This window comes from Neopelma chrysocephalum, unplaced genomic scaffold (genome assembly GCF_003984885.1).
Source record: "Neopelma chrysocephalum unplaced genomic scaffold, ASM398488v2 Primary Assembly neopelma1_60, whole genome shotgun sequence".
Lineage (NCBI taxonomy): Eukaryota > Metazoa > Chordata > Aves > Passeriformes > Pipridae > Neopelma > Neopelma chrysocephalum.
The window spans coordinates 8,354,508-8,380,049 of NW_020897715.1; the positions used below are offsets into that span (position 1 = coordinate 8,354,508).

The 25,542-nt window shown below is 41.4% G+C and overlaps 1 protein-coding gene across 2 annotated transcripts in view; it reads right to left on the reverse strand.

Moving 5' to 3' along the window:
- Positions 1–14,824, reverse strand: part of ALCAM (activated leukocyte cell adhesion molecule) — a 118,017-nt gene extending 103,193 nt beyond the window's left edge. For both annotated transcript variants that reach the window (XM_027681187.1, XM_027681185.1), the window contains exon 1: positions 14,714–14,824. In XM_027681187.1, the coding sequence (XP_027536988.1) occupies positions 14,714–14,795 (82 nt within the window). In that variant the 5' untranslated portion in view covers positions 14,796–14,824. The remainder of the gene's footprint in view (positions 1–14,713) is intronic.
- Positions 14,825–25,542: the final 10,718 nt, after the last annotated feature.

The following is a 25,542-nucleotide window of genomic DNA, read 5'->3' on the forward strand; positions in this document are numbered from 1 at the left end:
GTGCCACAGAAGAATCTTGTAATTCTGTCTTTCTCCTGGCACCATCACTGGAGAGAGCACCCAAAGCTTTGGCAGGATCAAAAGGGAACAGGCATGCTACTTCCACAGCTCTGATGACAGACAGATATCCAGCTCTCCACCACCTTTCAACGTTTTTCTCTCAGAAGACACACAAAATACACTCTAGCCTCTAATTCTTCCACTTATTCTCCCAAAGGTTTCCTCCTTTCCTTTCTCTTTTCTTCTTGTTTCAACTTCTGTTCTCATTTTTCTTCATGTGCTTATGAAAAAAGAAAAGTCATAGTTCCTTTAACACGTTCTCTCTATTAAACACCACCAACAACGAGACTCCACTCATTCACTCTTTTCTCCTTCAAAACCTGCAAAAGGACTATAGTCTCCAAGGCATAGTTTGGTAGACAAATTCTGATTAATTAGCTGTATCTGAATAGTCTGCTAATATAAACACAGCTCTCATCAGCATGTGTATTCCTGGCAACATAACAAAACAAGTCTCCCTCCTTCCTCTCCCTTGCTTTGCTTTTGAGAGTGCAGTCTGCTCACGTAAGCACATCCGTGCTAGCACCTGGGCTGTTATAGAAGCATCAGAGTAACATACATTATGTTCTTCAGCAATGTCTGTAAGAAAATTAGGGCAAAGATCTCCTGTCCAGATCTTTGCAAAGAACCCCAAAGCTTGTGTTTGATGAACCACAGGGAGAAAAGAGCAGCGTCCTTTACTCCTTTACGTAGTCTCCTGCTGGCCTAGAGCACAAGTCTCTCCACATTGTCACTCACAAAAATAGGTCAAGGCAAATGACTTGGAATCCTCATCACATTCACTTCTGATGGACTCCGACTTGCTTCACATTTACAGCAGACCACTTTTCTCCATGCCTTAGTTATTCCTAGACTGGGAAATTCTGCAACCAAACAGCTCCGAGGTGTTATTTAAGATGACAGATGAGCCTGTGATTAAAAGATTTATGTTGTCATGCTATTATAGGCACGGTTAAAGCAGGACAAAAAAATAGTTAGGCCCATTCATATCCCATTCATATCTTCAATCCAATTCTTTCTTTAGCCTAAACACAAGTTCAAGTAGAAAGCACTATGCCTAAAGATCAATATTCCACTGACATGCCTGTCCACTGCAAAGAGAACAGAGCACACAGTAGTGTTTAATAACTCCCAATTTCTCCCAGTAAACTTTCTACAGATCTTGCTTCATCACAATTTTATGCACTGTGAGCCAAGATTTTACAGGATTCTACTTATGCCAAGACAACTTTTTCATTACTTAAGTCTCTTGTAGCTAGTCGCGGTGATCCTTCCTTCACTTACATTTTACAATGTTCCAGTCTAAAGAAAATGGATGTCCAGGAGCTGGAACAACCTAAATTATCATTATTCACAATAATCTAGTAAAATATGCTTCACTAAAATGTAATATTAAAAAAACACAAGCTGAAATTAAAACTATTCCGGGAGTTTATTTTAAATAGAAATAACAATAAAGCACTACAATATCTCGCTGAGAAGTGGGACACAAACAACACATGAATGCGACCATAACTGAATTAGTCTACACTGCAAAATAAACAAGTAATCATCACAGGATTTGATAGCCATGCATTTAAACATATACTAATCCCAAAACTAATAAGAAGGCATAACTATAAAAATAGATCTCTCATGTTAAATCTCATAAAAGTCACAAAACTGCAAATCTGCTGTAAAGGATTTCCTCACATTTTAATTAACTATCATAAAAATATTGTGATGAGATAATCTCAGTTTATATAGAAGCATTTTCTCTATTTAAAATTATACTCAAGAAAGCTTAGTAAGCTGCATATTCCCTGCTGACAGGCACAAAAAAATACTTCCATTCTCATATATTATATTTTATATATGGAAAAACCATGTGTGTGCAATTTAGAAACGGAGGCTTAAAAAGTCAGCCAAAGAGGTGAACTTGCATCAGACTCAGGAAAACTGAACTAGACCAATTCCCTACCTAAGCCACTTCCTTGCAAGGAGTAGAAAGATACTACAACTCACACTGTAGTATTCAGCATCTTAAGAGCCTCTACATCATCACTTATGGCTTACTGTATCCCGTGCCCCCTCTGCACCGGCCCTGTGATCTCTAGCCTGAAAATCAGGTCCTTAAGAATCTAAATACTCAAATTCAAAGCTGTGTGTTCAAACACATGCTGGATCATGGCCCAAAACTATTGTGTTAGCTTACTTTCTAGATTATGTGACTAAGCAAAACTGCTGTTGTAGGTTTACAGAATCTGTCATTTCTTCAGAATTGGTAAAAACACAGTGTGAGAACGTGGGTTGCTTCCTTCCAGAAATGAGAGCTTCTTGACCATCTTGAATGACCAGCGTAAGGTGCACGTCACCCCACAGAACATCTGATGGCCCAACAGGACAGAGTCAGACTTCTAGGTCACCCAGTGATTACGCTCAGTACTCGACACCCTTCCCCTGACACATTACCTCATACACCAAGTCTCTTACAAGGACTAGAAGAAAACATTCAGGGTTTTTTCCTCCCCCCAAAAAGACTGTCAGTATGAACAGCTTTTCAGATTATCTGTACTGACCTCCAGATGGAGAAAGGAGGCTGCCTAGAAAGGGTGTGTTAGCCCAGGCGGTCACCCTATAAGCACAAGCTACATTTGCCCGGGGTAAGAACACTTCAGCTCTGAGAAATTCCTGTGGGAAAGCAGAGGTGGCTTCCTGAAACAGGAAATAACACTGAACCATAGGGGTGACAAAAGGGGAACAACAGAGATGGTGGCATGGCAGTACGTGGTCTTTAATGAGGGGGACAGCCTGCTAAATTATGCCAGGTGAAAGGAAAGTGAGGAGGCAGAGTGATTGCCAAACCCAGGGGAGCACGTGGTGATACAGACATGGGAGGGCAGGCACTGCCTATCTTGAAATTGCATTCTCCCCTGCTCCCTGGTGTCTTTTCTACCTGGTTCTACTCTACTCCTCTCCCTCAGCATAGTCTGACCAGGGGTTCTCCTCAATGCCTCTATTTTCCAGAATGCTTTCTGTTGTCCCATTGCAACTTGTTTCACTTAGAAGCCAAAATCCATCTGCCCTTTCTGTGCAGACAACTGACCTCCTCCATCCACATAAGGGGAAGAGGTAGCACATGCTGGCTCCGCATGGCTGTGCCAGGGCCCTCTGCTTCCTTCCTCCTGCCACTGCCTGCCTGCTCCCCCACCTCCCACCGCAGACACCACTTCCCACTAGTTCTTCAGAGGAAGTGACAAGCCAGATTCAAAAGCTGGGCTCCCCTCAGGTTCAGCCGAATGTTCTCTGGACAAGTCTCACACATACCAGCTACAGCTCCTCCTGGCCACCATAATGACTGTCCCCCTTGTCCCAGCAGCATCCTTCTGCAGGTCTTCCCAAATGACACTGCATCCTTCCCAGTCTCTGTTGCAAAGACCCCTTTCCATGATTTTGACATTTTTTTCATAGGCTTTATGGATAAACCTGGTTTAACATGGTGGAAGTAAGCTCCTTACCTTTTATTCATGTATGCTACTCTCTGCAGAGATGCTGATCTGCATCTTTGGCCCAACCACCAACCACTGACAGCAAACTTCTCTTTCAGCTAGTTCATAAATGCTCAGTCATAAATATTTGCTTACAGAGCAGTGGGAGCAAACTGAACTTTTAAGTATACACATTAATATACCCTGTGAAAGATCTAAAGTGCTGCTCTTGCAATCCTAAATACCCAAGGTTTCCTTAATTGTTCTCACCTCTAAAGTCTTCACTCTCCAAAGCCTACATATTATAGAGATATATACCAGTAAATGACACAGTGAAGTTTAACAAACAATATGCTAGCAAAAAATATTTTTTTATTTGACTGAAATGTTCTCAAATATTCTTTTGATGTTCAAGTGCTGTTTATAAATCCTCCATTATGTTATTTTGCTTTCTTTAAATCTGCACCTTGTTTCTTAAACCTCAGATGCCAAAAGAATAAAAATAGGTGGGTAAGAATTTCAGTATTCCATTTTTGTATTTTTTTCCCTTTCCTATGATTTGATGAACTCAGACTCACTTCACAAAACTTTAAACCTCATGTGTGTCATCAACAGAGGAGATCACACGTGGTGCTATACAAAATACAGCACCTAGAAGGCATAAAGCCCACACGAGGGTTCAGTCCCAAGGCTAAATCACACAGACACTGATGCTTCTCAGCTGCAGCAGTAGCTGGTGGTGCTGGCTGACACTGCCAGGCTGCCTCCAGAGTCACAAAACAGCCTAGTCCCTTCCTGCAATAGAGGGAAGAAATACTGTCTCACAGGAATTGCTACTCTTGCTGCAAATCCAGGTGCAAGTTGGACTTCCCTGAGTTTTCTGACCTGGACACGTGTTGTTCAGGTTCTGATCATAAGGCAATTTCTCCGTTCCAAGCCTTGCAGGGTAAAGTTTGGCTATTCCTGACACTGAGGGAACTCTTTAACATACAATTCATCTGGTACCTCTGCAAATATAACTTGGGCAAGATTAAGCATTTCAGACTCACAAACAACTTGTTGGCAATAGAAGTTACCAAGGATGTGCAGAAGACAATCATACAAAATTATGTAGCCTTGCAGTTGCAACTGAAGTATTACCAAGCAGCCAGAAGCCACAACGTGTTCATTATGTTTGAAGTATAGCTCAAGCAAATGCCACAAGAAATATAAAACTCAATTTTTTCACCACTAGAACACCAGAGTTTAGGTTAGACCACTCAAATCCTTTTAAATGAAATACATGCTGTGGTACTTCCACCCTGACTTAACAGCCCAGGATTGCCAACATGTCCAAGGAAGTAGTTCTCCCAAGCCACCAACAGTCCCAATTCACAACAGCTTCCTTCTGTCTACAAATACCACTGTTTGAAATGCCTGGCATACAGTGCCACTTACTCCAGAGAACACTGATCACCTTCTTCTTTCATTAAACTATATTTAAATTTAAAAAAACAAACAAACAAACAAAAAAACCCCACAACCCTGAAGCAACATGCAGTCCTCAAGTCTTCCCTGATCAGAGGGAATCAAAGAAACTCTGGAGGTTTTTTTAACTTTCAAGTTGCTGCTGAAGAAGATAGCAGGACACTGCTGAACTTAACATTTTATTAGCAGATGGAAGATTTAGGTCTTAACCTCACACCTGGAATTAATGCAAGCCTCAAAAAAAATTCTGGTTTTCTAGTAGCTATCCTTCCCTCCTTTCCTAAAGAGAGTAACAGTTCAGCTTTAAAGAAAGAAAAGAAAAAGCACCAAAACAACAACAACAAAAAAAACACCAAAAAGCCAACTAAACCCAATCCAAACTTCATGAAAAGCTTTAGCAAAATAAGATATATATTGCAATACTCCCTTTAAAGCTTCTATTACCACTTTTAATTAAAAGGCTCCATCAAGTTTTATGTAGTTTCTCATACTCTGTCACAAAACTTGCAGCTATGAGCCACCAATCTCCTTCTGTGGTTATGAAAAGTCTGTACTGTACAGTATTTCCAAAAAAGTAAGAGATATTGACTCTATTGCACAAAGACAGCCTCCTCACAAGGAGTAATGGTCCCCAGCACGCTCAGCACTCTGCTCTTTCACGGTTACATGGAAAGCTTCTCAGAACAATCGTTGCTGTTTACAGATGCTGACACCTCACAGTAAGACTATAAACCAGCTGAAACAACAATGAAAAACAAGCTATGTATGTGGCTTTTGTGAATTAGAATCTATATCTAAGGCACTCCACCATACCAAGAGCCTAGGTTTTTATATATACTCACTCAAAACTTCCAAATGTGAAGCTTTTATGTGGCTCTCAGGAGTAACCATATGTAAAACCAAGAATAATTCACTTTGAGAAATAGTTTAAAAGCACTGCTTCTGTCCAGAAAAATTAATAAGCTTTTGGACTGAATCATCAACTTGAGTCTTCAAAACTACTCCCACATCTAATAAAACTGGACTGAGAATTCCAGCTAGAAACAACTCACCCGTCTCTCCTCCTCTGGGTGCAGGAATCACCCCTCCCAACACCCTGCTTTTTTCTAGATAAAGCTTCTGGCAGCTCACACTTACCCATTCAGTATTCATTAAAGAAACACACTGTGTTATTCATTCCTCTATGCCCTATGCCACGGGTGCAATGGAAAGAGAGACAAAGATCACAAGCAAGGTGTGCTGAAGCCCATCCTTCCTTATCACTGCTGTACTTGGAGATGGACATAATGATTAAAAAGTGACCCGCAGAGTGTTGTGCACCAGTGAGTGCAGAAGGAACAATGGGATGCTCCTAAAGTAAGTAAATACCTCTCTGCAGCAGTTCAGAGAGTAAGCATGCCCCCAGCAAAAATTAGGAAGTTCTCTTGCTTAGAGGAATACAGACCCTTCCCCTCTTACGTAGTGGAAACGAAACAGCCACCATGGACTTACAGGTGACCACCATTACAGAGAGTTTCTGCCTGCTGGCTCTTGAGCTGCATGCTGTCTAAGAGTAACTCCAAAGCTGCCTGCTCCAAGCTGTGCTGCCATGGTGGCTGCAGCAGCACACCAAGCCCCCAGGCTCTGCAGAGCCTATCACTGCCAGCATGCCCCAATACCCAGCTACGTTCTCACTTCCACAACAAGACCCTCAAAAAACCACAATTCTTGTTTCCCCTGCTCTTATCCTTTGGTTCTCAGGCAGACACAATACATCTCTTACAGCCCTCTGATACACCAACATTTTGATACACAGGCCAGAAAGTTTGCCTTCCTTGTGCCTGCAGACATCAAGGGCTTAAGGCTCATTTGGGATAAGGGAAGAACTTTCTTACACAGCAGGCATACACTATGGTAAGATGCATAAAAGATGCCAAAAAATTGCATGAATCTACTAAAAAATGGTTAACCTGCATTTACATCCATGGTACTCACCTTTGCAACATGCCACTTATTTTCCACTATCTCAGAAGTTTTAGACTCCTCCTCCTGCTGCCCCCACAAGCTGTGCAGAAGTTTTGGATTTAACACTGCAGAGTACTTAAGAAAGTGATAAGCAATGACAAGAAATGACCTGCAGACACAACTGAGTCTGGATGAAATACCAGAACCTGACCCTTACCAAGCCTGCAGGTGAACTTTCAGAAGCCCCACTCTGACATCAGAGATTCAGGTAGATACTTAGGAATCTGCTGCTGTGGGGCACCTACATTAACTGGGGTTAAACCTTTAGGGTAAAGGACTTAAACTTCAAAGCTAACACAGAACATGTTGCATCATTCAACAGCAGCATGATGAGCAAGGTCAAACTGAACTATGAAAAGTTACCCCTCCAAAAGTCTTATTACAGAATGCATGTCAAGAGCTAAAGTACTGGAGCAAAATATTTTCTATCTAACATTAAATATTTAACAAAACAAAACATATTGTGGCAGAACTGCTTTACTAACCATAATTACTAGAACTACTTTATTAACCACAAAACTTTGCATTACTAAGTTCTTGTCCGTGCAGAAACACAACAGTAAGAAACACAATTCACTCATATAAACTGGAAGCTGGTGGGACATTCATAACACTGACTTTCTCATTGCTTCTGTGTGTAAGTAAGGTTCAAGATTAGCAATAAGTTGCAGAGAAGTTTGAAAACTGAGGAGTAATATTAAAAACACTTGACAAAAATCTCAGTCATGAATTAAAGCTGCAAAAATTATCCCCTTGCTAACCTTTAAAGCTGTCAAGTGTAAGATGCAAATGTTTTCTGGATATATATCACCAGTTGTCAGCAAACTATTTTGCTAGCAGTGTCAGAAACTTTCAGCTTCCCCAATTTTAGAAAGCAAATCCCATAATGGTATGTTACTGTGTGAATTTTAAGATAACATTTACCCTATCATCTTCTCCATATGCAAGCATTTGATATGCTGTATCAAGAACGAAGGAATTGATTCAGCATCCATCTCTCTTCTGAAGTTACATGGCTACACTGAAATTCCCCAAACCTTGCCTCAATATTCCATTCTCTGTCCTTTTTCTGTTCCATGTATGGCTTTGTAGGTAAAGGCTGTTAAGTCATGTCTGCTCTCTAAAATAACTAGAACAAGCCAACAAACACACGTGATTTTATCTGGACGAGCCACAAAACTTGCTTTGCTAAACACATGCTCGTTTCTACAAAATTCTGTGCCAAAAGGGAACAATACATAGGTTAATACTCTAGATATCTAATCAACAGCAAAATAATTCAGAAGCTGCAATTCAAGAACCACATCTCACAAATAACATGAGGATCATACTTGTCCATTTTTAAGCCCAGTTCAACCCTGGTATTCTCTGCAGACTACCCAGTTACAGACACTTACATGAATTTACTATTCCACTCTTCACATAAACTGTATCAACTCTCTAAAACATAAGCCTTCTCAATTCTTCCTGGTTAGCATGATAAACTCGCTCAACTCAACGAGTTCTTGAAAAAAAAGTTGTTCCATTTTCTAAAATAAACCAAGAACAATACCAAAGCCCAAACCCACCAAAAACTCACATAAAAAAACTCCAAAACAACCAAATCCCAAAATAAGTCAGTTGTATAAAATACCACACTTAAATTGAGCTGTACACAAACTACATCTATTTTGTTTTCCAATATTTATGGTTATTTTCTTGAGTTAAATTGGGGAAAATTGGATTTAAAAAATGTAATTTCTGCAGAAAGTTAAATGATAAAGGGCACTTGTGCAGAATTCATCTGCTTGAAGAATAATGTTGAGTTCATTACAAGTTTACTTGAAGGCGACTGGACCTAAAGGATATTTTTTAGAAGTGGTGGTCTTTAAATAGGACTTCATAATTAGTTTCAAAATCATCTAATAAATAATATTTTAAAAAGGAAAGGATTCAAGAAAACAAAGTCATAAGTTTGCAGAGCAGTTATCTGCTTTCTGTATGTACCTATTTCTGTATTTAAAGACATGGAATGGGTTAAAAGCATACCAGCACACATCTAAACTGACTTCTTTCCCAATTACCCTGTTTACAGAATGGCATACATATTTTCCAGTTTTCCTTTAAAAAAATCCAAGAAGAACTTATTGAAAAAATAGATTTTGTTAAATAAAGGTCCTACCTAATACACGTCACTGGGAGTGTTCTAGCTTTTTCTCACCACAACAATCAGTCTAGGTCAATCATTCCCTTACCCTGTTTGTACCATATTTCATGCCACACCACTCTTGGCCCACTCCATCCCTCTTCCTATTCTAATTCTTTTTGAGCTTCTCCATCAGTCTCCCTGCTCCCTTACCCCCTACCCAGATAAGACAACATCACTTAAAAACCTGATTCTGTAGTGTACCCACCTAAAACACACACAAAGCCTTGTAGCAAAAGAGAAGTATCTCTAATTGAGTCATCTTTTTGGGTTTTACGTGATTCAGATTCGTCCTTCCTTCTCCTTCATACAACAGGAAGCCTGTGATGAAACTAAGATGCTTTCAGAAACAAAGCCTGGCACTTCAGAACACTGTGAAGAAAGAAAGACTTAATATAACTTTCAAGCTGAAGCCAGAGGTCTGGGAAAAGCTGAGACACGCTGCTCCTAACAGTAAGGTAGCGGAGCTCCCTCTATTGAATTAGCTGCCAATATCTCTTCAAAGTTTACAAGATGCCAGCTATGGTCAGAATCAATGTTCTGGTAAAAGCTCAACACCTTCCAGTGTTCCCTGGACAGTTGGGAGGCACCCACCAGGTACATCGTATGCAAGAGATAGCTGAGGGAAGGGACGGCCACCACACAGAGCTCCTGACACATGCCAAAATGTGACTGCCTGCCAGGGCTCCAGCCCTGGGGACTTCTGCTATCCTTGGTTGCTATTTGAGAGTTTTCCCTCAGGTCCAAAATTGCTGTGACCAAAATCCATGATTAACAATGCCAGGAGGGACTACAGATGGTGTTACCACAGCACAAAACGCAACTCATGAATGCAGTTCGAGCATTTGAAGTTTTTCTTCACCACAGCGGTTAACTATACAGAGTATAACCTAACTGAAAACAGAATATATGGATATACAGGCTGCTGAAACACTCATTAAATCACCAAATGCACTTTTTGCTTCTTATCAAGGCAAAAGCGTAACATTTCCATTGCTATTGAAAGCACTTCAAATGCTTCCTAACCAAACATTACAGAACTGTTCTAACCCCTGATAACCTTTAAAAATCATACCCTGAAGCTGAAGGCACTCTGTCTTGCTCTCTCCACTGTTTTATCACTTTCTCCCTTTTTTTTTACCTCCCAAAAGAGGCATATTTCTTATCAACAATGAATATAACAGTTCAGTAGAAGAAGCAGTTGTTCTAGTAAGTAAATATGTATTTGTGTTACTGGAGACTTATATGCATGATAACAAATGCAACTTGATCTTAAGCTAGGCAGATCTTCCTCAAAAGAGTCACCACTTTGGAGCAGTAGATTAACATCCACTCTTGTAGGACCAGTTGCAATTCAAACCATCCTCAATAAAACCCACCAGGAGAGAACAAAATAAAACCAGAGAAGAAAAAAGGAAGAAACTTGATCTGATACTGCCAGAATACTGGACTGTCAGAATAATAGATGTACTGCAATCTCCTCTCTAAATGATGAGATTCATTTTCAAACATATTAGAGGCAGAAATGTACAGCCTCCTTTAATATTCCTCCTGTTCCCATTAAAGAAAATATACCAAGATAAAGAACATGTAGGTCAAAGCCTTGTCTTCTGGGAAGATAACAGTCAACAATTTCAAACCAAGGGGAGTTGTTAATATTCAGTTTTTCCCGGAAAAACTACGTTCTACTTGAATCAATTCTAATTATCACCCTACAGCATTTACGGTTCTTTAAGAGTCTCTCATTTGAGCATCAGTGCATGGAAGCGTAACTATTTTTTTGAAGGCAGAGGAACTTGAGAGAAATTAGCATATTGCAACAGGTTCTCATTTCTCTTACAAATGTGGCCTTGCAGTTTACATGCATTTTCTAATAAAAAATGACTGTATTACCAGAGGAAAAAGCTATACAAAGTCAACTCAGAAGAACTTTAAGTAGCACTGAAGAGAGAGTCTGAAAAGTGTGGTTTTTAGACAAAAACCATATCTCTCAAAAACCAATACATAAAGTCCAGCCCTGTATCAGAGCAGGCAGAATTAAATAAGACCATACTAAGAAACCATACTATTAGTGATGTGAAAAAAAGAGTTTCCACAATCAGCATGGTATTTAAAAACCCACAAACCTCCCATGTGTGAAACAGCAGTGGAACAAGCACTGCAGACTAGACCTTGAGCCAGTTTATCTGTGATCATCATGTAGTGCAGGTCACTACAAGGGGAAACAGAATATCGATCATCCAGTGTTAGGAGATCCAATTACAAATGACAGCCCCTACAAAATAAGCATATTCAGTCTCTCAAGTAACATTGTATCTCAAAGTATTGGCGATAAATTGGCTCAGTAGGTTAGTGCAGGATCAATCCCTGTACGGGCCATTCACTTAAAAGTTGAACTCGATGACCATCGTGGGTCCCTTCCAACTGAGAATATTTTGTGATTTCTGTGATTTCCAAGTATATACAGACAGGTCTGGCTCCTCTGTAGTTGGTTTCCTATTCAGTGATCTGCTTTTGTTTCACTCAAGCAGTCCAAAACCACTTTGAAAAAAAAAAAAAACTCTCCAGAAAGTCCTGTGGTAGGAACCTAAGAAAAGCCCATGGTGGTGTGATGTGGTATGACCAGCCAACACATCAAAACTATTGCTGCTACAGCATTGCTTGTTTATCTTTGGTGCAGAAGGACCTCATATGAAATCAGATATGACGTCACAGAAATCTGCAATGAGCACTCTTATAGTTTAAGACTATCAACCACACTACAGAAGTAGCATTTTTTCAAGAAAATAGAGAAGACAGTTTTATCCAGATCACATAGATCTAATTTGCATGATGCAAAACACTTAATGCTATTTTCTTTATTTTCCCCTTTATGTGTCATCTTGCGTACATATTTAGAGATTCTGTTCCCCCTGTTTCTATGCAAAAAAAGTAGCTTAACTTCTACTACAAAGAAAGATGAAACTATTTTATCCTGGGATTACATATTAATATCTTAGGTCACTTTCAGGAAGGAAAATGGATGGTAATGTAAGGAAGGGTATCACTCTTACAAAGGTTGAAAAGTGAAAATCTTGGAATTAAATATGACTTGCAACAGACCTATTTATTTCATGAACATAACTACATGTATTTTCTTCCATAAAAAATACTGGGCTGATATTTCAGGGATTTACAGACCTGGATGATTTCTGTTGTTGCCCTCTGCCTTCTGAGTGCTAGAAACCCAACAGAGGAGGGGAGAGCACAAGAAAGATAGTTTATGTTGGAAGACTTATCTACCAAAAGAAAAAAAAATATTAACATATCAAACACTTCCCAAAGCAACTGATTTAATAATTTGTAACTCACTTAATCAGTCTGGCTTTGCTACCTTTGTATTGGACCACAGACACACGGCACACCTAAACATACACACAGTGCAGATGTTTCCTGACTTCAGTTTCAGAAAACCCATGTGAACTTCAGATCCTAATACCGAAATCCAGTTTCTCCAGCTCAAAGTCATACCAGATATACCAGGGAAAAAACGTCGTCAGGAGTGAGAACACAGCGAGTGTCACGTGAATAAGATTACACATTTCAGTCTCGCTACCCTTACGCAATATACCAATCTGTAGCAAGTCTAGTAATAAAATACAGTATGAGAGACTCTGAGCTTCATTGTTCATAATTCAACAGAAAGCAGGGGGAGGGGGAAGCTTTACAAAGGTCATCATTAGCTCCTGATTAAGAGTTCACTTTCTTTTCACATACAGTCATTTCCTCTAGAAAAGTATGAGATTATATATAATTGGTCTTCTCACTTAGTCAGACCTAGAGTTAGTCTCCTAGTACTAAATGTGGACTTCTTTATTTTTTTTTAAGATAGGTATCTTTCTTTCTAGGCTGATAATTCTGTGATGAAACAAACTCAAATTTTATTATAAGGAACTCCAGTCCAGATTGAATATTGCTGGAGCTATTTACACCCGAGACACATAAAATTTTAATATGTTTTTAATAGCTTATCTATTGCTTTCCATATCCAAAGCTCAAATGGAACTCCCAAAAGCCAACCACCATGATAGACTAATACATCCAGAATTTTTTGTAGATGACAGCAAACTAGCTATCATCATAAATAGCTGAGATAGCAAGGAGAAAGAAATGGGAAAACTACAATAATATCAAGACCTTTTTATAGGTGATTTTATATTTAAGTATCTTTTATATTCCTCAGACTAAACAGAGAACTAGAGGCTTAAATCTACTATTGGGCTTTCCAGGCATTTTCAGTACTGCAGGGAAAGTTTCTAAGTTGAGGTGGGGCTGGTTTCTACCCATATGTATTTGCTCACAGTTAGCCTGAGCTTCTCCTTGAGGGGGCAAGGAACGAATGAAGAACAGAAAGAACAAGGTAAATGGTTTTGCTGCCAACCTATTTAGCTGGACAAGTCCCATCTTTTAATACAACCCTTCAACACAACCCTTGAGATAATGTATTTTAGGGTTTCACATTTTCTTCAACGGGAAAATGCAGACAGCCACACAATCAGCAAGATTGTTTTGTATTTACTGGAATAAATCTCTCCACAGGGTCCAAGTCTTGCTAGTTAGAAGCTGAGGTGCTTATCCCTCTGGATACTCCACAAGCCTTTAAGATTCCATAAAATGGACAATCTTTCCTGAAGATTTTCTCTACATCACAGCAACCATTACTCTCTGTAAGCTGTGCCACCGAGACTGATATTTATTATATCCTACAGTGATTATACACTGTATTTGACAAAGCAAAAGCCTAGCAGCACACTGACGTACTGCTTATGGTTCCAATATTGCTTTTGATTCTGTTCGGAGCTATTTTACTATTCTAATTGAAATTACAGATTCGATAGCCTTATTTTACTGCTGTAGCTCGTTTTCTTCTTCGAGCTTGTAAAAACGAAACATGAATACACCTAGTGAAAGAGGTCTGTTCTTATCTTCCGTGTCGATGAGAACATGCTGCCCGTAAATGGTTAACTGGAGAGCGCGCAACAACCAGGTAGGGGCCAGGAATGAAAACCCACCAACTTCAACACTTCTGCAAACCCTCCGCTGTTGCAAAGGCAGGCACATAGAGGCAAAGCCATTTCTTAAAGCAATACAAAATTTTACCACAGGCTGACGCTCTTTCTACAAGAATAATGAGACAGTCTCCACGCTGAATGCAGAACTCACTTCACAGCTTTTCCCTCAGACTTCACTTTCATGCTCAATATTTACAAAACAAAGCCTACAAACACCTCATGGCCAAAATATTCCCAGAACAATTAGGGTATTTAGCACTTTCTGCGCCTTCCTAGCTCCCTAACGCCTCGAGAGCGCTTTTTACGGAGCGGGGAGGGAAAGAGAAGTTGCCCGCGCGAACCCGACCCGCGGGAGCAGCCTCAGCCACGCAGCGCTGTCCCAGCCGGTTGCCCGCGGAGGGGGAGCCCGGCTGCGGGGCTGCTCCCGCCGCACCCGCTGCCCGCGGGCACCGCGCCCACCGCATTCCCCGGGCGCCCACCGGCAGTGCGAAGGCGGCGGGAGCCGCCGGCCCCCGGGCAGCCGGGCACGGCCACGGGCGGCACGGAAGGCGAGGAGGGCATAAGAGGCTGAACCGCCTAAGTTGGAGGCGGCTCGCTGTGCCTGGAAGTGAAACTGGCGCGGCGCCGAAGCTCGGTTCCCCCTCCCGCGGGGGCAGCGCCCGCCGCCCCTGCTCGCCCGGTGCCCGGTGACAACGCCCCGGAGGAGCCCCACCGCCGCTTCCCACGGGGAAAGGTGAGACAGCCACCTCCCGCCGCTCCTCGGTCCCCCTTCGCCACTGGGGCAGCTCCTGCCTCTCCCGCAGAAGAGACGGCACCGACCGGCCGCCCTCGGCCGCCTTCCCCGAGGGCAGGAGGGGACCGCTCCCCTCCGAGGCGGAGCGGGATGCGACGGGCACCGCCGGGCAGGAGCGACCCCCGGCGCGCGGCCGCGCAGGGACCCCGCAGTGGGTGTCGGGGCGCTGCGGGGAAGGGCGGGCGGCCCCGCCGGCGGCAGCGAGCGGCGGGCGGGCATCGCCACCTGCGCCCCGGCCTCCCCTCCGACAAGTTACGCGCGGCCGGGACGGCGCGGCCGCCCCTTCCCGGTTCCCGCGGGCGGGCGGTCCGGCGCTCACCTGGCGGCAGGCAGATAGCAGCGAACAGGAGGCAGAGCAGGGGCGGCGGCAGCGGGCGGCGGCGGCAGGAGGCGCAGGCGGCGGCGGCGGGGGGCTCCATCATCCCGCCTGCCCGCGGCGGGACCGGGAGGCAGCGGCGGAGCGGGGCGGCGCGCCCGCGGGGGCTCTTCCCTCTCGCAGCGGAGCGGGGCGGCGACTTCTCCCTCTGCGAGGCCGGGAAGCGGCGGCGGCGGCTTTCCCCCGGCGGCGGGAGGAGCGGTAACTTCCCGGGCGCGGGCGGCGGGGCGGCTGCTCTCCCTCTCGGCGCGCAGCGAGGAGCGACTCCGCACCGGAGCAGGTGGCGGCTTCCTTCTGGCAGCCGAGCGGCGCTCCAGGACTGAGCGCTGCGGCGGGAGAGGCGGAGCCGGGCGGCAGCAGCGGCGGCGGCGCTGGCCCGGCCCCCCCTTTCCCCGCCCCCCGCCGTCCCGGCACACGGGCTGGGTGGGGGAGCCCCCCGGGCAGCCCCAGCCCGTCGCCCTGCGGGGCTGCAGCCGCCTGTATCCGCGGGGATGTGCCATCCGTGCCGCCGGGATGTGTCCCCCTCCCCACCGCGGGACGCGCCGCTGTCAGCGCGGCCCCTCGGGCGAAGAGCGGCATCGTGAAAGCCGGGGGGCCTCGCCGAGGGGCTGGGGGCCGTGCGGGGCAAGCCGACCCCCCCTTCATCTACCCTTCCTTTGCCTTACGTGGTCTATTTTCTGGTGCTGTGCTCAGGGTGCGTGTTGGACGCCAGTACTTCAAATCCAAAACTAAAAAAATGTAATAATAATGACGGTGCCCGTTCTGCTGTGTCTTATTAGAAACGTGATGGGTCCTCCTCATTACCAAAATGAAAAAAAAAAAGGAAGCAAAAAAAGATAACAATCAGTTTAATCTGATTTAATTAATATAGCAGAGGGTTGAGTAAAGGGAAGGGAGCTCAGAACGCTTAGTTGCATGAAGAAATGCGCTGCAGGTTGAAGGAGGGATCCTTTGTCACTTGTGGAAGTCGGCTGCCCTAAAGGTCAAAAAGATTCCTCGTCAAAGTAATGTAATCCAGAAGCAGCGCTTTCATGCACAGTACTCTATTCTCCTCCTGTTTCGGTCTGAGTAAGCAGTGTTGTTTCACAGAGAGGGAAATAAGCACCCTGAAGTCACATAGCAAGTTTCTGAGGTAGCAGTACAGCGTGATCAACATGTAGCCCACGCTGTCATGTGAAGTAAGACTGATGTCCAAAATCTGAAAATATGAATAATGCACATCGTGTGGTCTCTCTAGAGGGACTTTCTAGTAGTGAAATCCAAAGTGTCAAGTGCTTTATCTCACTTCACCATGTGATAATTTGAATTTTTGGATGGGAACTTCCCCAAAAGTCCTGGAAATCAAAGACAAACTTAACCAATGTGTCATCCAAATATATTTACTATTCTCAAAACGATTTTCATGATGGCTAGCAACTAAGAATACTTAACCATTACTGTGACGCAGAGTAGGTTTAGAATAACACACATGTTGTATTTGAGTATCATGCTTGTTTTCTGTAAAGTGGAGTAAGGATATTTCACTTTTAGAACTTTAAGTCTAAAGTGTTGTCTTCACTTCAAAAAGTCCTTCTGTTCTTCCACATTATTATTATCTTTCTTATTGTGTAAGGCACGCTATACAATCAGTTTTAAAAATATTTTACTTTCTAGGCTTGCAGCTCAGCAGAGCTCTGTCATCTTTTGTTTTCTCAGAAGATTTCTCTCAATGGGCATATTACTAAGCAGATTCCAAAACAATATTACTTTTAAGATCAATAGTCTTTTTCTTTTCCTGTTGAAGCCAATTAGTATTTGCCATCCATTTTTTTTTCTTGCATGTTTTAAAGCGGTATGGTAATCATTAGTAGGGATATTTAATATTTTTATTGCTGTCAAAGCTGGAGACCCCCTCAAAATCTTGAGAGAGGCTTTCTATAGAATGACATTGAGATGGCCATCTAACACAGTTCAAAGTCATATTCCTGCTATATTTTTTTAATTTCTAGTGTTTTTAATACTGTGTGCTGGTTTTGCAACAACTTGGGCTCCATTACAAGTTAAGGGCCTAATCCTGCCTTCTTCAGTGATATGGACAAGGCCTGTTGAAGCTAGTAGGATTGTGGCTGGGAAAAAAAGACAGAAAAGGCCAACTCTAAAAATTATCTGATTGCAAACAAATATAGAAGAGGAAAAGGCTTATAGGCCAGAATTCACTCTGCATTTAGTATACGGTTGGGTTTTTTTAACATGGCAATGGCGAGATCAATTTCTGTAAATATAAGCACATGTCCTGCTGGTTCAGGGAATTAAATAATACCCGAGCACCTTGTTTTTAAAGCAGATGATTAACTGCTGCCTCATTTACATAAACATAATGAATAGTATATGTTTTCTCTCAATGGGAGTGGGGATAAGGAAGTCTTTGTGAATATTGCAAATAATTTCCAGTGGCATGGTGCACGGATTAAAAGGCAAGCTATAGAACTATACAATTCAAGCAGGCAAAACATACAGAGTAATTTTACAGTTTATGCTTAAGATAGTGTTCAGAAAAGTTATTTGAGCACTTCTTCTGTCTGAATGTGTTAAGTGTATAAGAAAGATGAGAAATGTGGGAGATTACATTAAGGACATAATACTTAAATCAGAAGTATGATTTGTTTAGGGTGTCCCTCACTCCTTTGTCATTTATCTTCAAAGCTATTTCTACCTTTTACTTGAAAGAAGCTCTTTGAATTCTGAGTAAATAGAAAACATCTCAAGCTCAGATTACTCAGGTGTTAGATAACTATGGGATTTTAAATGTGATTAGAAATTGTCAAGATAATTATTAAAGATATCTTTATATGCTCTGTCATTTCAACTATCCTCTGTTCTGAGCTTTGTAATTAATTCCTTTAATGCCTATTGGGTTGATAGAATATAGGTTTATTTTTTTACAAATTATTTTCTTGGGCCATGCTCCTCTTCTCATTGAAGTTAATGGGAGTATGAGTGAGGCACTGATCTGTTGGGAAAGCAGCAGCTGCCTGGCTTTAAAGTCCAAAGTAAACATTAATTTTGAAGAAGTTAAGACACTAGTACGAAAAAAATTCAGTAGAAAATAACTGTTTGAAAAGCACTAATAATAATAACAATAAAATCTTTGATAAATATGTAATCCTATCAAACCATAGGTTTTCTATTTATGTGACAAAGTGGATTAAAAATGTAATCCATTAATAATGGTTATGCATAATAACAAAGGCTTTTTGTTAAACTGAAACATCATTTCCCATTTACAACAGGTACATAAAATACTCACTTTGGAAGCAAATTTCTAGCAAGAATAGTAGAGAATATTGTTGAATAGAGCACTGCTTAATGCTCCTGGTAATTTAATCCATTGTTAATAGTGAGTGGATGATAGTTAATATTGTGTCAATGAATCTGTGCATTCTGTTTTGGCTGAGCATTACAAAGTACAGTCTGCAAAATGGAAGCCTTCTGTTGTTGAAGCTGCCCATGAATCATTAGACAAGTATTAAATGCAACATCCAGCCTTGCATTTCTGGAAATCTGATTCTGTTAGTTTAGCTGTGCACTGCTAAGTTAAAGGTGTTAATTCAGAAGACACCTACATGGGTTTAGATTCTTGTCATTTTTATTAATACAGGTTGCAACATTATCTAACACCAAGGGTTAAGCATGTATGTAATACATACTGCCAATTACAAAATAGCTACAGGAATTGTTAGTGAATCATCTGGGACTGGAGTCATGTTTTATGACAATTGGGAAATCCACATGGTGCTTCCTGCCCCCTTAGGTGCCTGGATACCTTTAAACACAAGACTCTGCAAATCTGAGCCAAAGCACGTTGAAGTCAAGAAGAGTCTTTCACTGATTTTGCTTGATTAAGGTAGAAGGTGTGGTAGAAGAATACTTGTGCCTGTCAGGAATTATTTTGCATTGCTCAGTATTGGCCCATGAGGAAAACTGGTAGCAAAGTCCTTGTGAATTAAATCAACTGTTTATGGTGCAGCGTCTCTAGATTGTAATGTATTTCAATGCAGGACACATAGAAAATGGTCAAAAAACAGAGTTGGGCTAAAAATGAATCATGACCAATTGTAGCAAAGAGGAAAGCCTGCTTAATGGGGTTTCTGCAGCTATCTACAAATCTGACTATCTCTGATCTAAGTAAATGAGACCCATATGTTTGGAATAAATGATGAATTACAGTAAGAACACTAGGTGGAATCTGCGTTTCCAGTATTTCTTCACTGCAAAAATAATCCTACTCAAAAACATAAGCAAATGCCTGCCAGTGTTGTTATTATAGTCATCAGCATAGCAATTAGGCTTCTGAAACAAACTTATTTTCCTATTACCCATGTCCAGTACACCTGTTTTTTACATAATGTAACTAAAGAACCAGTACTGTACAGACATTCATTAAAATAACATTATATTTGTATTATATGCAAAATACCCAGAATGCTTTCAGCTGATATGAAATTTTCATAAAATATGAGTGGAACATGGGAAAAAGGAGTTGGAGGAATAGCTGGTGGTTGTTGTCTTTTAAAGTTTGTGTTCTGCCTTAAAAACAAACCCAAACAAAAAACAAACATGAAGAAAACAAAAATTTTAAACTGCAAGCAGATCTTATGCACAAAATATACAAGAGCCACAGTAGCTGGTCATGTTAATTGAGAAGTGCATAAAGAGAAAAAGCAATCCAGTTCTTTAGGCTGGACCAGTATATATCAACTTTGCTGGCCACCTGTTTGCCTTTTGTGAAGGCTCAGGTGCCTTTTTCCTCTGCCTTTTTCTTTCGTAACAGGTTTGAGGTAGGTAAGAGTAAGAAGTTTTCAGGTTTCAGGTCCCTTTTTTTCATTAAAAATGCCTCTTTTGAGGCCAAGGAATTATTTTTCTTTGAAAATCCAGTGGGATACACAATGCTAGAGTGTGAAGAGTAGTGCTGATAATATATTGGAGATGTAAAATAGCTGTAATAAAAAGAATGAGATTATTAGCATTGCTAAAATGCCGATACTGTTTCCCCTTTTCTCAGCATCCATGAAGGAAATTCTTTGACTTTCTGTGCTTTCTAGTCCTTGACAGTCTCTGACTGTAACAGGAAAATATCTTAATACTATAGGAACTGATGGGCCCCCTGTACTAAGGAGCATCCTTGACAGGATGTTGCATTCTGCCAAAAATACCCTGCAAGCACTTCTCCAACATCTGGTTTGCAATATTGCTGTACTGTGAAAGAACAAGAGGGAGCATAGTGTCATGTGATTTATTAGGATGTCACTGAGCTTTCTGCTCTATTTGATGGGTCCAGACAACTCCTTACGCTTCCCCACAGCTGGTCTGCCTGTGTGCAGGATGGACTTTCTTATGTCTCAAGCAGTACAGAACACAGTTCTCAGAAGAGCTCAGCCTACTCCTGACTTGTGAAGTTGCTTCTTGGGCTGAGGAGCCTTTTCACAGGGCTGTTAACAAAGGAGTGAAGTGAGGTTGGCCTTGGAGACAGCTTTACCTGGAAGTATCCCCCATCTGTTCCATCAATGTCACTTGGCTGAGACTTTGACTAGCTTGATCCTTGCAAGGTCAGCTCTGGTGTAAGTTGGGCCAGCTACCAAATCTGGGCCTCTGTTACCCACTTCTACTCATGTTGCCAATACAAGTGCAGACAGCATCCTGGCAGAGCTACAAAGGAGAATGGAGGCCCTTTCTGGCCAGCATCCTGCTTTTATCTCTGCTGCCGTGCTGTCAGTCAGGAAACAGTACGTAATTGCCCAGGGATTATGTGGCACGAGATGAGCTGGTGTAAGAGCTAGTGTTGAAACGGCATTAGGAGTGGCATCACAGTTTCTGAAATGTGAAATAGTGCAAATGGGGGCTCTGGAGGCATCAAGAGATGGGTCCTTCCTCATGGAATGCCCTTGCTGGATTGCTAGTGGGGAACAATCCAACAAAGCAGCAATGAACGTGGCCACAGGTGCTTCTCCTGTGTCAACAATGAAAGACTATTTAAAGATCACTGTATTAAAAATTTATTTTATCTTCCTTTTTACAGAGGCTATATCTGGTTTTGGTAAAAAAATTCCCTATGACCTGTGTAATTTTAAAAATCTGCTTGAGCAAATCTAATCAGAATACTGATACTGTGCAATTTTTAATCTGAGGGTCTGATTAAGCCTCAAATCACGGCACTTTGTAAGGTAGGTATTCAAATAACTTTCACCTTCATTCTGCCTTTCATTTGAGGATTTTGGATCCTGTGAGAGCTTTAAGTGCTTGGCAGCATGTGGCATTAGAGAAGATACTGAACCCTAGAGATATGAACAGATTTACTCAACTCTGTTTGGAAAACCAATGGTGATGAAAAAAAAAAATAAAATTAGAGTTCCTGAGATTTCATTCTCAACCCCAAAACTAAAACCACTCTCTGTTTATACTTCTGTTGGTAAGAGAAAGGTAATAAAAACAAATGTAAAGATCAGAAGCAAGGCTGGTAGTCAAGTCAGTGAAATGTGCCTGCCTGTACTAGTTAGTGTGTCCTCATGTTTAATTTTCAAACCTCAGCAAGGGGAGAGAAGTGGAAGTAACTCATTCAAAGCATGTTATGTATTTTCTCTTTTGCATTGTGAAAACAACAGTGAAAAGAAGGATGGGAAGAAATGAGGCATATTGAATAGAATGTTTGGAATGCAAGAAGTGGTTTATAACTTATGCTGAGCAACAGACTATTGCTGTGTCCATAGGAGAAAGCAAGAAAACAGTCCTCTAGTCCTGTCTCATCTCCACATCTCCACAGAATTCTTAGTTATGATAAAGGAGATAATGTCATACACAAGGACTTAATGATAAGAGAAGCAAAATCCAAGAGTAAAAATCTGGAAAAAAAAAAAGCAGGAGAAAGGGGAAAAGAAGAGGAAATGTAAACTTAGAAAAATAAATGTTTATTTTGGTTGGGTTTTTTTAAGGGCTACTTATTGCCACTTATTCTCACAGTTTTCATGATTGTTCATTACAATGAGTACAGTTGTTTTAAGTGGGATTCTTGGCAGAATATAATTTTATAGTGATGGAAAACTAAGTGACTTGGGACAAATCCTTGGCTGGTATATAAAGCCTGCACTTTATCCACCTAAGTTGAGACCAATTGGTTGTAGGTCTGCTTGTGGTTAAAGAAACCCGATGAAAATTGGAGCAAGTCATAGGTCTCTGTGGAAGATAGACAGGACAACAGACAACTCAGAGCCTTTCATGCCTGCCCAGGACTTACTTGGACAAAAATAAATTTGTTACCTCTTCTGCAGAAACAATTTTCTTCCCTTTTTGTCTTGGGCAAACCAACAAACCTGGATCAAGCATTTAAGACTGATGAGTTAGTGTTGAGTAGAGCAGATATGTTTGCTTCACCACACTACAGAGTTCAGCTTCTTCAAAGTGCTGCTTCTCTGAGCGATGCAACATAATAAGAATTGGAAAGGAGGAATTAAGATAAAGAGACAATACCAGGTTCACAGTGGTTTTCAATGCTAGCGCACTGGATTCCGCACATCCCCAACCTGAGCAGTTTCCTTGTGTGACAGGTATTGCCTCAAACCCTACTAATCAGTTTTTCTTTCTTGGTGGTAGTAGCAGACCTTCTCATGCTGCATGACTTTTCATTTGAGCAGCTTTCATTCGTTAACTTGGAGGAGAGGGTCAGCACAAAATCAATTATGCTTTTTTTTTTTTTAATCTAGATATATGCAGAACCATTAAAATGAATCCACTGTCTGCGTTCCAGCATTGCAATTTCTTCCTTGCAACCTTCACTGCAGTGTGTCTGCCCCGATTGTGCTACATCAGCATTTGCAGATTTGAAAGAACAATTCCAAAGTAAATAAATGGATTTGCTTCTTTCCAGTCTGCCAGTTACACAAAGTAGGAATAGGCCTGACTCAAGGGATGAAAAGGCCAAACGTTGGTCACATGTTCCTTAGAGCCATGTTGGCAGATCCTTGGAAAGATGTATCTGATCTTCTATCCTTTAACTGGATACCTGTGCCAAGGCTAGATTTGTAAAATATTTTTTTAAATGCTTGAAAATGGAAAGATTTTTAAGACCGGACTGTTTGGAATGCAGCACAATTTAGGGGGAGAGTATTGGAATATCACCCTTATGTATGCAGTGCTGGTTTCTCAGAAAGTAAAAGTAGCCCTTGAGAAGAAGGATACAATGATGAAAACTGATGAAAACAGGGAATTTTATGAAATCAGTAGAAATGTGACAACTTGCTTGAAGATGTGGAGCTAAAGGACATGGATTGTGAGAATTAGCCATGTAGGAATGATGATTGTTATATAGTATATATGTTGCATTAGAACAAAAGGCTCTGAAGTGCTTGGACTCCCTTTAAATCTTTGCTATTCTGGAGCAAGGAAAAGCTCCTGCTACAGGTAGTTACAGATTAAGTAGACAGGATGAGCTACGGGTGGTTTGAGGGGAAAAAAAAGCATTATTCTTGTTTTACAAATGGGGCAATAAGGCACTGTGAGATTGACATGATTCTCCGGAGAAAAAAATTTTGAAACGTAAATGGCCCTGAAGTCTGTGTTTTTGCATGTGTCAAAAATCGCAGGAAAGATATTCTGTAAAAATTTCCAGAGCAGTTCAACCTTAAGAAAGAATAATGTGTTAGGATCCATGCAGAAAGATTTTTTTAAGATGTTACCAATCTACTGTAGCAAATACAAGTGCATCCACATTAAAATATGGCCAATAATATATCATTCTGGTCCAGCTTAACAGGTTACAATGTTGTACACATTACATTTTTACATTAAAGCAAAAAAAAAATTGTAGAAAAAAATCAAATCAAACTTGAAGAAATTTTTATTTGCAGAAATTATAGTAAGAGATGTATTTTCATAAAAATGACCTTGCTGTTACTTTCAAGAAACTGTAAAGATGTCATTGGAAAGGAGATTTATGGCACTGAGTATATTGGCAGAAGATGTAACCACAGGTTGTTGGATTAGGGACTCGCATTGAGTCACGTCTTAGAAAGTAATACCAATTACTGGTGCATGCTTATGAGAGAGGCTAACTGGAGTAGCTGCCCTGTATGTTTGCAGTGGCTAAAACAATCAGTGCAATTATAGAAGTAGTGCTGCAAGGGCTTTTTTTCATACAGAGTGCTGAGAGTTTCTGATAAGAATGGATAACTAATATTTTGCCAATCTATTTAGTAGCACTCTGCAACTCAAAGGCTGGAAGACAATTGTTATCAGATGTCTCAGAATCATGCTCTGCAAGAGGTGGATTCACAGGCACACTGTAGATTCAAGGTCAGATTCACATTCTGTCAGTATATGTGTAATGGTTCTTTGCTAGAGATGGCAGTCAAAAAGGTTCAAACCTTCCTGGCATTCATGTTCTGAAAAAAATGCAGTTAGTAATAAGAAAGAGAGTCTACCTGTTTTGCTAAGGGCAGACTTATCATGATCTCTCTGCTTTTCTGACTTGCATTTGATCTAAGTTTTTAAGCGTATGACATTTTTCAGAGGGCAATTTATTCCCTCTATTCTGCTATTCAGAGTTCTAATTTATTTTCAGACTTGCTGTTCAAGTCTGATTGACAAGATGTTTCTCCTGCATCCCATTATTTCTTTTGCTGTTCTCTGTCACTCTCAGTCCCTGTGTGTGCCTATGTCTTGGCCTGTCCCCCCTACGCTAAGTCATTTGTCTTAGCCCACAGGTAGGTTTCTACCTGTCTGCTTGTCTGCAGACTAGAAGCCTTTGACCTGCTAGTCAGTTCTTCTCCCCACTTTTTTTCTGTGCACTGTCCTCTGAAGAAGAGGAAGATCAAGAATCCCTTAACTCTGGTTTTCATTCCCACCGTAAGTCACTCACTGGATGATGATCTCAGCAGCATGGGATTCTCCTGTTACTTGGAAATTCACCTATGGCCTTGTACTGGTTTTGGCTGGCATAGAGTTATTTTTCTACCTGGTAGTTCCTATGGATTTTGGATTTGTGACCAAAACAGTACAGATAAACAGGGGTGTTTTTGTTACTGATGAGCAGTACTTGTAGAGCACAGAGCCCTTTCTGCTTCTCACGCCACCCCACCAGTGGGCGCACTGTGAGGGCACAGGAAGCTGCG